Here is a 13802-nt window from a genome sequence, read left to right on the forward strand (position 1 = left end):
ACTTTCCTCATTAAGGTATTCTGCTTTCCCAAAGTCATGTACCTTACATGACTTAAGGGGTGCCTTAATCCCCATCCACCAGATTTTTACCTAGGAATAGAAGGATTCAAACCTTATTTGATACCTAGCATTTTGCTGAAAAGTGTGCATAAACAGGAATCCTGAATTTATTATATAGACCTCCTCGCATTATAAAAGCGAAGCGAAGGGAAACCAGCGATGGAGTAGAGGTACGTAGACTGAAGAGATGCTTGCAAATAATGGTACTAGGGATAGTCAATTTGTTGGCAAACTTGGTCAATATAAATCACAAGTCCAGAGAAAAGCTAGTTAATTTAAAAAACCCTGAGGTTCTTTTATTGAAAGGTAAAACAAGTCAAAGGAGGGGTGGGGGAAGAGGGGGACTGCATAATAAAGCACTTAAAGATAGTAGGTATGATAGATAAGCCACAAAAAGTTTTAAACCTACTAATGACAACAATTCTATTTTAATCAGCTATTTAGCTGGTACCTACTGCTATATCACACCGTAGTGTGAAAAATCGGATTTAATGGAATAATGAAGCAGTGCAGCTGAAGCCTTCATGTGGGCCTGGAAGGTAGGTTCCTCTTTCAGCTTAAGTGTGAAAAGCATGTAAGCTGCTGGATGGAGGGGGATTAGTGAATGTTTAATAATTTAACTGACTTGTTAACTGCTTTCTGCCAGACATTTTATTGGAAATGTAAAGATAAAAATTGACAGGGTTCTTAGCTATAGTCAGTGACCAATGAAAGTCTACCACTGTTGGGGTAATAGATGAAACCAACTAATATGAGTCTAAATGAGATGATGATGAACCTCATTCTAGAAGTTGGTGAGCAACAGAATGTTAGAGGAAATAGGAGGGCACTCTAAGTGAAACGAAGAGGTGAGTTCAGTTCATGGTGAGCCAGACGTACACTGCTGATAGGATTGGCAGAATTGACTAGCTTGAAGTTGGATGGCAGAGTGGGAGATTAGACTGGAGGACCCAGAAGTGGAAGTGTCAAGATCAACTTGGAGGCCCTATTGAAAGTATCTGGTAGCAATGTGTGATACGGGCCTAGAGCATGTTGAGTGGTCCAGTAATTCATTTTGTATCATCCTAGTAGTTCAAGAAGAAAACGTGCTAATACTGTAAATTTATGAAATGACATTTGAAAAGTAATCCAAATAAGTATTTAAACTTATGTTTTTATCCAGGTCTCCAGTTTGTGCAGTCTTCTGTGAAAATGAACTAACCTTGTTACTGGTGAAGGCCTTGGAAATTCTTGCCAGCCAAGAGATTTTTCTCTTAACTTGGGGTAAGATTTAATAATAGTGTGCTAGAGCTGGAAGGGACTGAGTTATTTAATCCATTGGCTTGATTTTATATGTTACATGTTATTAAAATTTGGTCAGTTCTCATTGGTTTCCCACCTACCCCGCCCTTTAGAACAAATGACTGTCACATTAGGGAATTGTTCACATAGTTATTTCTGGTCAATTTGCATAATGTAGACTGCACTGCGCTTTGATTTATGCCAGTAACAGGAGGCAGATGATCTTGCGAAACTTAGTTCTCCAGTCAGTGTCAAAGGTTCTCCCTGTGGTGGTGGCCAGATAATTAAGGTCAATGAAGATCAGAACAGTGGTCCCCAACATTTTTGGCACCAGGGACTGGTTTCGTGGAAGTCAACTGTTCACTTCCTGCTGTGCGGCCCAGTTCCTAACAGGCCATGAGCCAGTATCAATCCTGGGATTGGGGATCCCAGCTTTTGTGTACATGCTTGACAGTGTCACTCATGATACAGACGGCATTTGATAAACCATAAACACTTGTGTACCCTAAGCTGTAAGAAGGTGGGCACAGGAGGGAAAATGGTACCTTTCTCATGAAGTGAACTGGAGCAAGCCCTACCTATCCTGAAAAGAGGCACAAAATAGGAACAACATAAGTTTCAAGACATCTCTTCCTTCCTCTATTTTAGTTAACCATGATAATCAATAGTCCTAGTAATAATGCTGTGATTTTATCCACCAGTGGTCATTCCTTAACCAGAAAGGCCTCTAAGCTTGTGTTTTAAGTATTTTCATATTGATATTTACTAAAACCAAAAATGGATGAATGAATGAGTGAATGTTCTGGGTTTAGTTGGGTGTTGGGTGCTTTTTTTTAATGGCAGCCAATTTATTATTATGAATATCTTTACATAATGGAACAACATGTGTGTAATTTTGCAATTCTTTTTCCTTTGCACCACACAAGTTTCAGAAGATATTTTTATGCATGCCATGTGCAAGTTTAAATTCTACTTAAAAATAAAAACCCTGCATACTTCCAAGACCTATTTAGAGCAGCTAAAAATCACGTTTCCTTTCTGAGAGAGAACTCACCTGTTAAAATGGGAGAATACAGTCAAGCAGTGGGTACATTTTAAAAGTAACAATTGGAAAGCAATGATCCATTAGTTTTAAGTCTGATAGAACTTCACTGACTTTAGAGACCAGAAAGTATCCCTTCATTTTTAACAGGGTGCAGTAATAGAGTTGTGACTTTTGTTTTTAAGGCAAGTTTTAACATCCAACTGAGATTTTATTTCTTGAGACATCAGGTGTACTCACTGCTTACTATAAGGAAACACTTTTCTAAGCAAGTTAAACACAAGGATTATTTGAAGTGAGTCCATCATGCTATATTGACCGCAGATACAGGGCCCGAATAAGTTTGTAAATACTCAGACATGTAAAAAAGACTACAGCTTACACATACTTTATTTACTTGATTGAGATCTGCCTTATGGTACATAAAATGTTTCTGTAGTTCATCTCAGCTTTGTTCACAATGAAGTGAATTGTATCTGGGTTTTCTATGCTCAAGACTGCTCAGTTGCTGCTGCCGCCGCCACTGGTTTGTTTTCTTGCAGGATCAAGGTGGGTACTTTCGTATAAAATCTTGTTTTTAATTCCTTCTCTGGCAAGTCTTTCCTGGATTCTTAGCTTAGCATAATTATACCTACAGTGGAACCTAGTAAGGAGAATGAATAAATTACCAATATGACATACCTATGGGAACTAATTTGAAGTTTTTAAAAGCTTACAGATGACTGTCAGTGGTACCATAGGCAGGGATGAAGTGAGCATTAGGATAAAAGGTTGAGGCCTTCCTAAATGAAGTATAAACCCTGACATGGCATTAATGCAGTGTCTGATGTCGCATTCATCTGTTGATTTGACAAATGACACAAAACACACGGGTATATATACATATTTAAAGGCAGTTCAGCAATATCATTTTCTAAGATAATCTTAAGTAAGGATGGGAATCTCCCAGTGGGGGATTGCTGAGCATAGCATGTGCTTTGGAATTAGATTAACCTTATTAAAATCTTGAATACTTAACACTCATACCAGCATCCTAAAGTCACCATGATAAATCCTCCTACTCCAACATCACATGATCTTCTAATTCTGCCTGTCGAAAGGAATCATAAACACTATAATCAGGATTGTGATACTTCATCTAGAACAAAACTGTAAACACATAGAGAAATGTTTTTTATACATGAAGAAAAACAGATATACTCACTAGTTAACAAAAAATGTCCAAGGCCAGCCACAACAGATCCTAATGAACCATATAATATCGAATCCCGTGCACAGGGAATGTTTTCAACATCTAAAATTCCTAGGAGTTTAAAGGGCTAGGAAAGATAAAAAATTTTTGAGTAAAAGAATATTTTACTTCAGGATGGTCTGGCAAAGATTGAAAACAAACGATCCTGCTTTGGTATCTAATATGAATGAATCTAAAATGGAAACCTTGAGAATTTGACCAGAAAGTACTAAGAGGTAGAGTAAATTAAACCTAAGTAGATTATGGTATCATGGTTATGCCATAATTTGTTAATCAACTGGTTTGGAGATAGGGGCATACATTATTTCATGAGCTCTTTAAGTATCTCTATAGCATCTCTTGGGGATTTGGCTATCACTGAAGGTAAAAGCAGCATAATTACAATTTGAGAAACAGATGGGAAAGTGAAATTGTTTTAACCATGTTACTTATAATAATTAGTATACTGCTGTTTTAAATTCCTTTAAGGATGACTGCAGATTTTATCTGTGTTAACCAGTAACAGCACATCAGTTTTGTTTATAATAAATATTTTGACAAGTCCCTTGTCTGTTTCCTTGCCTGTGATACGAAGTTGCACTTCATTTCTTTGTTGAAGTACATAGTAACCACATCTAGATGTGATGAAAAGTGGAAATCTAAGAGGGTTGGATTTTAGTCTCAGCTCTGCCACTAACTTCTGTAACCTGTAGGATATATTTTCTTATTTGGCCTGCAGTCTGTAATGAAGGGGTTTGGCTAGGTGATAATTAAAGTTCTTTCAAGTGCTAAAATGGTTTTTAAATTCTTTATACAGTCTGCATTGGATTTATGGATTTGTTCTCCCTCTTTGAAAAATACTGCCACTTTAAGTGTGACATTTTCAACCTCATGTCTCGTCACTCTCATTGTACTTTGGGGTTGGGGGGGGCAGACATTTTTTAAAGTCACACTTAATGTTTTGCTGCAGCACTCCTATTCATTTGGGGAAAAAAAAAAAATTCAGTAATGTAACTTTCAAAAAGGAAGTCACTTGCCCATTCTTAGGAATGAGATGATACCTAGATGGTAATATACTACAAGGGTAAAAGACTGGCTTGGAATAAATAGGGAAAGGACAGTGAAGGGCAAGTTAGATTCAAGGTTGAAACATAAAGGTATTCTTGACTGTTTGCTTTGGCTGAAGCTTCTGCAGAAAAGACAATGTGACTTGGTTCCTAATAAAGCAAAAGTTATATACTCTCAGATCACTGTGTTTTTCTTTTGTCTTTGCCTGTCCCCACCCCCGCCCCACGCCCTCCCCCCCCCAACACGTTTGAACGTAGCAGATGCCTCTTAAAGTTGGCGGACTCCAGTGGCAGGCTCTTCAGTACAAAGCTTCATATACAAGAGGTTGGGATTTAACTTCTAGGCCTTTCATTTAATTTAGCAAAAAAAAAAAAAAAAATTGTTCCTTACCTTCAGGTCAAGAGCCCAGTAGCATTTATGGCCCCAGAGGGGAGGGTGTGAACTGTTCTGCAGGTAGGCCACTGCCCTGGGTGGGGAGAGGGTGCTAAAAGGACTGAGATTGGGGGTGGTGGTGGTTAATGTCAGGTCTTAGATGCGAGACCAGCAGCTTCTATCACAGGGGAGAATGTTAGATGGCTTTCCCATTTAAACAGAGAATGAAAGGAACCATTAAGCGTTAGCTATAGCATGCCAGACACTGCATATCCCAACCAAGACAGCACAAGCTCTTTGAAGGCATCTGAACCTTCTCATTTGGATTCTCTTCCCTAATGGAGTCCTGGTGTAACCCCAGGGTACAGCAAAATGTGCAGGCGATTGGGAGAAACACTGCTTTGGAGACTTAAGTTTTTGAAACTGCAAATGGTAGAATAATCCAGCTTGCTTTGAAAGATAAACATCTTTGTTAAATGTTACTTCTAAAACCAATATGTGGTTTTAGATGCCAAGGATGGTCCTGCTAAACATGTATCACCTCCAACGAAAACTGTCTTGGTTGATGTCAGTAGCACCAAGGTTGAGAAGCCAGTGCTGGTCTACTTAAACAATCTTACAATTTAGAGGTGCTAAGGGGTTATAGGTACCAAGCTCTTTATATTCCTTGTTTTTAATTCTCAGCCTTTATGACATTTCTGAAACTGGCTCAGGGTTTAAGTAGAAGCCTCATAAGTGGTGGCAGAGTGGAAGTCAGTCTGACCCTGAAAGCCTGTCATTTCCATTGGAGCATTTAACCCTTTCAGGGTTCACATATAAGGAGTAACAGCTAAGTACATAACTGTAGATGTGTGTGTGTGCTTAAATCACTTCAGTCGTGTCCCGACTCTGGGATCCTATGGACCAGCCTGCCAGACTTCTCCATGGGATTCTCCAGGCAAGAATACCGGAATTGGGTGGGGTGCCGTCCTCTCCTCTCCTCCAGGGAATTTTCTGTTAGGTCTACCTGCAGGTGGGTTCTTTACCACTAATGCCACCCTGACTCAAAGTTGGGTAAGGATATACTAAGATTTTTTTCCCTTTCCTAGTAAGAGAATTGTCACAGCCTCCTGATAAATCTGAAAGACTAGTGATGGCTTAAAAGCAAATACAGAATACTGTAATAAAAGTCTTGAGTTTATACAATATATTGATAGTATCTGAACTAAGTCTCAGAAATGGAAAGAATCCTACGCCTGAAGTCCTTTTGAAGTAGTTCTACTTGTAATGTTCAAGGCATTTAGCATTCCTCTTTTATTCCCTAAGTAGTCTGCAAACTTAAGGTTCACCTGCTATTAACAAATTAAAGACTTGAAACATAGATTATATTTTAGGGTAAACTAGTATTTTAAGCTTAGATTTAAAAGGGCAGCTTTACCAGCACACCTTGATGGAATTAGGAAAGCTCAAAAAGAAATTTCTAAACGAGAATGCCAATTTAATGATTTATAGAGAATAAGTCAAATTAAAGCTGCTTCATTTTCCACTGTTAAATGTATCTGCTCCATCAGTGCTCATTTGCCTTTTATTTCCAAGGAGGAGCTGGCCCTACTATTTAAAACTAGTCCTCACTGTGCAGCTGATTACTCTTAAGGACTTTGCTTCTAATGGTTATCCCTTACTTTTTGCATTATTTGTTTTAATCTCCAATGGAGAAATACACAAATGACCCTCTCAGCACCCTATTCCCCCAAGCCACCATCCCATTTTTCTGCTCTTTACTGCAAAACTCAGTTACCAATGTGTGCTCCTCTCCACTTAGAAACCTACCCTGCTTTTAACCCAATTCAGCAAGACATCTATCCCCTACCCTCCACTGAAAGGGTGCCACTGATGTCTAAAAGCCATTTTGCTAAATCCATCATACTTTACATCTCTGCACATGTGGCACAGATAATCATTTGACTTTGAAACATGTTGTTTCACTTCAAATAAAATTAAACATTTTCTTTCATTGACTTTTCTTGATTTTCAATGGGTTAAACCACCATCATGACCCTAAAATGACAGGAGTTACCTTCTATCAAAGGTGAACAATCACATACACAAGGGATAAAAAGGCCCACTGAAGATCCCAGTGTCTTCACAAAGCCGTCTAGAATTCTGTTTTAAGTTAGATGCCTCTTGAAATACTCAACTGTCAAACAAGGGTACCTTTTGTTCTACTAAAGCATATTCCAATCGGCATGTGAGACAAGAAAAACAGAAAAGGCACCAAGACAACTGGCAAGCTTTGATAATAAATATGGTAGCAACTTATCCAACGTTCATAACCATTGATGATCTAGGCCAAATTTATTTTTAAAATTTTATTTTTTGGTTGAGCCACGTCACATGTGGGATCTTAGTTGCCCAATCAAGAATGAACCTGCACCTCCACCCCACCCCTGGCACTGGAAGCTGGAGGGAAGTGTCCCATCTAGGGCAAATTTAGATGGAAAATTCCCCAGAGCAGCAAGAACACTAAAGAAGCAATCAAAATTTTCAAGCTGAGCAGATCTAGATCTACAGATTTGGTGCAGTGTGGCAGAGTGGGCCTTTCATAAATATTTGTGACTCTTAACTGATCCAACGTTAATCTCTGGTTTACGATGGATAAAATTTTTTCTTCCTGTGTATTTTTTATGAGAACTTAATATGCATTGAGGATATAAAAATTGGATTTCTGCTCTTAAGGAAGAGAAGACATAAATTAACTTTCAGTATAATGCTGTAATGGTAACAGCTATGTACAAGGTGTCAGGGAGATGAGGACAGAAGCACCTCAGCTCCTTTGGGGTCAGGAAGCCGTTCATGGGAGGCCAGAGATAGCTCTGTTGAGCTTTAATACACTTGGAGAGGAAAGCATGAGAAGAATCAGAGACTGAACAGTTAAGAGTTAGGTGAGGAGCTTTATACGCTTCCCAGGTGGCACTGGTGGTAAAGAACCCGCCTGCCGATGCAGGCGACCTGAGACTCGGGTTCCATCCCTGGGAGGAGGGCATGGCAACCCACTCCGTTACTTACATCACAGATCGAGAAATTCGGATTTATCCTGAAAGCAATGGGCTGCTACGGCTGAGTTTTAAGCAGATGTAAAATGATCCATTTTACAGGGTAGCCCACAAAGACAACTGTGGATGATGGGCTGAGAAGGCAAAGCAAGACACGAATGCCAGCCAGCGAAGCTGTTGGTTGGATATAATGATGCAAACTCCACGTGGTTGACTGAAAACTGGTTAACGGGAAAAATCTCAAATCCTTTCGTCTGATCCTCCAGCTCTGGATATACATTCACTCGAATATAGCAAAGTTTTCATTTCTCAGCATTTGCCCATTCCTCCATGTTAAATGTGATATATACAGCCTTAGCACCTGTCCTCAGGAAACTTTAAATTCACTCTTTATTAGCCAATTACAATATGAGGCGCCTCTCAGCAAAATTTTCTTTCCACAGGGACCAGTCTTGGGGCCTGCAGTAAGTTATCGGTATCGGTCCCCTCATCCTCCTAGTTTGGGTCACTTGAATCGTGTCACGATAAAAATGTCGCGAAATGGGGGGCTGTACGAGTGCAGAGAAGCTAATGACACGTGCTCCTAGCCAGGGTCTCCCAGCTTCAGAGACCGTGTCCTTACCCGCCGCCCGCCCGTACCCTACTCGCCGCCACGCCCGCCCGCGCACCCCGCCGCCCCTCTCAGTCTTCCCCGAATTACCTTCCCTTTCCCGGGTTCCCCGGGCTCCGGCGCAGCCGCCATGGGGACTGTCAGCGCCGCTGCCCCGCCCCGCCGCCGACGGCCGCCGTGGGCGGACGCCCCACCCCGCCCCGCCCCGCCCCGCGCCTGCGTCCTCGCTGTCCGCCATTTTAGGGAGCGTTTCCCAGTCTTCTAGGCGGCAACAGCGGCTGTGCCGGTAGCTTCGGGTGCGGCCGCCATTTCCTTTGTTCAATTGAACTGATCACGTCTTCTCCACCGGGGCTTTCCCCAGGTCGAAGGCCTGGAGAAGAGAAGGAGAAGGAGGGCTAGGGGAGCAATCATGCACCCGCGCTCTTGGCACTGGAGGCTGCGCCTTTTCCCGCCCCCGCCCCTCCTCCGTCTCCAACCGCCATTTCTAACCGTCGTCCGCGCGCGTGCTCTCGCTCGCGTGCTCGGACGCCGGGCGCGTGCGGCGGGGGCGGGCGGGGCCGCGCGGAGGAGCCGTGCGCGCCGCCGCCGCTTTGTCCTGCGAACGGGAACCCCCACCCCCCCAGCCCACGGCCCGGAAGTCGGCCCGTCCTGGCGTGCGGCCCGCGTCCCCTTGATGTCCTTTGTCCTCCCGCCCCGGGACGAGCCCTGGGCGCCCCTGGCAGCTCCACCCAGCCTTGGCCTCCAGCAAAGTGTGGTCTCGCGCCCACATCGCCTCCTCTCTCGTTTTGGTTTCATCAGGGAGTTGCTTTAAAATAGCGCCGCTCCTTTCGCTTGAAGGAGACTGGGGACAAAATGGAGGGAGCGCCTCGTCAGTGAGGATGCGTCAAGACGTTTGTGCCCGGCGTGCAGGAAGGGGAAGGCGGGCGGGGTGAAGTGGGAAAAGGCCTGCGACACGCATTTTTGAATGTTAGGTAGTGTTCAGCGTGTACCACTCCCTACGACTGCGACTAAACCTGAAATCTGCATTTTAGCGGCAGCAGTCGTCTGATGCGAGATAGGGCTTGCCCACTTCCTCAGCATTCTAAATAAGTACAATGCAAATCCTTTTCCCGTATTTTTTCCTATGCACCGTAAGGAAAATGTCCTTAACAAAAACCTCATGCCTCTTTTATCTATATATATATATATTTCAAAATATATTCCTGGGGATATGTTCAAGCTTCCGCGTGTATATTATTACTGTGCATAGTCATGCTGCAGTGCAGCGTAAATGCTGCATAAGGTTCGCGATGATTGTTTGCTATCATCTGTCATTAGTTGAGCGTTTTCTTACTCTTTAGACTTTAGTGATCCTTTAATACATTTCTACAATCCCAGTAAAACACTTAGTTTATGACGTGTGTGTGTGTGTGTGTGTGTTTTAAATAAGTAACTTCAGGGGAGATTAAGCTGCTTTAACATACTGCTCTAATATTAAGAAATAGAATAAATGTCACCCTGCCCATGATAGCCTGCCAGTTTGGGGTTCTGAGCTGAAAATCTTTGCTAACTATGCTTTGAAATCTTGGTCTGAAAGCTAGTATTTAAGGCAGTAATAGTCCATTAAAAGTGGAGAAATAGCAAACCACTCCAGTATTCTTGCCTGGAGAACTCCATAGACAGAGGATCCTGGAGGGCTATATTCCATGGGGTCGCAAAGAGTAGAACACTTCTGAGCGACTAACACACACGGTCCATAAAGGAGTGAGGAATTCTTTTGAAGTAATTCATAGTTGTGTCCTAAAGGAAGGAGAACTGCAAAAGAACCAGAGCCATCCTATTTTATTTTTTACTGTGACTTCGAAAAATTGCTAGGGTAAAAGTAGGGTGCATTTATCTCTGCAGTATTTTCATACATTATTTCTTTATATTAAATTTTTAAATTTCACAAATGACATAATACATGTTTTTTTAATTTTTCATATAAAGTGAAAAGTAAAAGTCTTTTTTTTTCATTTTCACCCCTTTTTTCTCCCCTATTTAAGGTAAACACAAGTAACAGTTTAATACATTTCTTTCCAAAGTGTTTCCTTTTTTCTTGTTAATTAAAACAACACTGGAATATAGGGTAAAAAGTAAAAGTCTTTCTATATCAGACCTACCTTCATTACTTGTGTGTTTGTATATGGCACGCACACACACTTAGGTAAGTGTCTATGCTGTGTGTTTTATGTAATTTTAGCATTTAATACTATGCATTGAAAATTTTTTCATGTAAGCATCTATGGACTTATTTATTTTAAAGGCTGCTGAGCAATCCTTTAATTAGTTTCCTTCTGATTGACCTAGCCTTCCAGTACTGTTGCCAGTTTACATTCCCCATTAACAGTGGATGAGGAGTGCTTGTGTCCTCACAACATTTATTTATTCATATTTTAAAAATTTTGGCTGGCCTGGATCTGCCTCATGGCTTGGGCTCCTCTAGTTGCAAACTGCAGGCTTCCTTACCCTGGGGTGTGTAGGATGGTATTTTCCCAGCCAGGAGTCAAACCCCAGTACCCTGCATTGGAAGGTGGTTTCTTAACCACTGGACCACTGGGAAAGCTATCCTCACATTTCTAACACTGCATATTATCATATTTGAAATTTTTTGTCTATCTGATGAGTGAAATATGTTTTGTTTTTTTAAGATTGATTTATTTATTTTTGTCTGTGGTGGGTCTTTGTTGCTGCAAGAGGGCTTTCTCTAGTTTCCTCAAGCAGGGGCTCCTCCTCATTGTGGTTCTCCGGCTTCTCATTGCAGTGGCTTTTCTTGTTGTGGAACCTAAGCTTAGTAGTGTGGCACCCCCCCAGCCTTGGTTGCTCCAAGGCATGTGGGATCTTTCCAGACCAGGGATCAAACTGGTATCACAATAGCTTGCATTGCAAGTCGGATTCCTAACCACTGGACCACCAAAGAAGCTGGAAAAATGGTGTCCTAATTGCTTTAAACTTTCCTGAATACTAGTATGGTTGAATATTCTTTCAAATGTTTATTGGTCATTCTTTTCCCAAAAATCTATTCGTCAATTTTTTATGGATTTTTTAACTTTTAATTTATTATTATTACGGAGTCCAATATGCCAGTGCTTTCTCTTATGGCTTTTGATCTTGTGTCTTCCTGACATCTTGAGTCTTGCTTGTGTTTTGCTTAAGGCCTTCTTGACTCCCATTTAAAAAAATAAATTAGCACAATTTTGAAAATCATCATATACTATCTCAATAATTTTGATTATATCTTTTCTTATTTCTTAACAGATCAACTTTTGGTATTATTGACCAAGGCAAGTTTGTAAATTTCATTTTATATTTTACACTTTTTTTTTCTACTGATGTGGTATCTATTTTGAGGTCTGTTGTCTAACTTTTTGAATTGACTGCTTAAATGTATTCTCCATCTTTCTTGGTTTCTGACAAATGTATTCCAGGCTATAGAATTTCCTCTGAGAATCATTTTATCATATGTTGTCAACAGAGTTGACAGGTAATGTTTCTATGACCATTCTTTTCTAAATTTTCTATACTTTCAGTTTTTCTTTCTTTCCAAGTGTGTATATTTGGATATGCTTTTGGTATTAAATTTTAGGTGGTCCATGTAGTTCTACTTTGGGGGAAATTTGGGGAGATTTTTCAATTTTTGTGTATATGTGGGTATTACCTAAGAGATCATTTTGTACATGTTCCATAGGCTTTTGAAAAGAATATGCATTCTCTACCTTAGCATTGTTAAGCTTATTTATTATAATAGTAAAATGTATGTGCTATAACATACATAAAATGTTTAACTATATGATAATAGCATTAAACTTCTTATTTGCCATTCAGCCATCTATTTGTATGGTAAGAGTTATTTCATTGCAGGCAACAGACTGACTGTAGTTAGCTTAAAACAAGAAAGAAATTTATTGGGAAGATGTGGAGAAGTTCACTGAATTGATAAAAAGTTGGAGTCCGGTCTTGAAGGACAGCATCCAGGATGGCTCCGGGGGTTGTGATACAGGAACTAAAGGAATGACTTTCTAGATGACAGTGACATCCTGTTCAGTCTTACTTCTACTACTGTGCTTTGCTTTTCAACCGTGCTATCGGTAAGACTCTCTTGTTTGTCTGGTCATGGATGCAGATGTCCTGAATGCGGTGGTGGTTTAGCATAGTGGGGCGAGAAAAACTCTCCTTTAAGGGTTCCTTCCCTCACTCAGTGGCTGTCAATCCCCTGGCACACTGCCCAGAGTGCCTGCTTTCATTCTCTCATCTAGGAGAGAGTGTTTGGAGTCAGTAATCCCATGCTAGACCTGTAGTTATCTGTAGGCAGCAGGAGGGGGAGGGCTGAAATGGTTACATCATTTTAGGGATTTGGTTGGGTTGTGCTGGCAAACTTGCTTTTTGAGGTTCTCTCTTAAGCTTGTGTGGCGTCATTTTGTAATCAGGAATATTGTGTTTAATAATGAGTTTGATCCCAATTCTCTGTATCATTGGGAAGTTCCTAACTGTCCTGGTCGACTGATGGTACACTCTCCTGTCTTTCCAAAGGAAGTATTAATTTATTTTTATTTTTACATTGCTTTCTTCATTTCAGTGAGTTTTGGAGAAAGGGGTGGTAAAAAGAAAACTGGGTTCAGTCAACCCTCTGTAACCAGCAGTCTGAATTTCCCTGCTCTTCTTCCCTGTTTGTGTGTGTCTGTATGTGAGTGTGTGCTTCAACCCAGTGGTACTGTAGCACCTGATAGGAAAGCCAGTTGTTTTCTACCACATTTCTCCCCTTTCTGGAGTTCTGTACCCCACAGGCAATGACTTTTACCTCTTTTGGCTCTTTCTTCTGGTAGTTTACTTTTGTATTTCTAAGTAAAAATACTCATTCTCCTATTTCTTAATTTTTCAATTGTAGGCATTATCTATTGATAATAAAAATTTACCCATCTTTTCTGCTCCTTTCCCCTTTCCTCATCCTCTCAGTATGGTTGTGTTGCATTTGCAAAAACTAAATAAACATTTAGTATGTACATTATTATGACAATGCAAATGGTCATAGCTGAATCATGTGGAATACTATGATTTCATTTATTTTCTTATAAAATGTTTAATTTTTCC

The 13802-nt window shown here is 40.7% G+C and overlaps 1 protein-coding gene across 1 annotated transcript; it reads right to left on the minus strand.

The window, feature by feature from the left end:
* Positions 1–2755: 2755 nt before the first annotated feature.
* Positions 2756–8878, minus strand: LOC133069098 (cytochrome c oxidase assembly protein COX20, mitochondrial). Its single transcript, XM_061160218.1, has 4 exons — positions 8787–8878; positions 3588–3702; positions 3410–3473; positions 2756–3026 (listed from the first exon to the last, which is right to left on the minus strand). Exons 1-4 carry the CDS (start codon positions 8826–8828, stop codon positions 2885–2887), a joined length of 363 nt encoding a protein of 120 aa, XP_061016201.1. The 5' UTR covers positions 8829–8878; the 3' UTR covers positions 2756–2884.
* Between the last annotated feature and the right edge of the window lie 4924 nt (positions 8879–13802).

Source organism: Dama dama, chromosome 14, assembly GCF_033118175.1.
Source record: "Dama dama isolate Ldn47 chromosome 14, ASM3311817v1, whole genome shotgun sequence".
NCBI classification, from domain to species: Eukaryota; Metazoa; Chordata; class Mammalia; order Artiodactyla; family Cervidae; genus Dama; species Dama dama.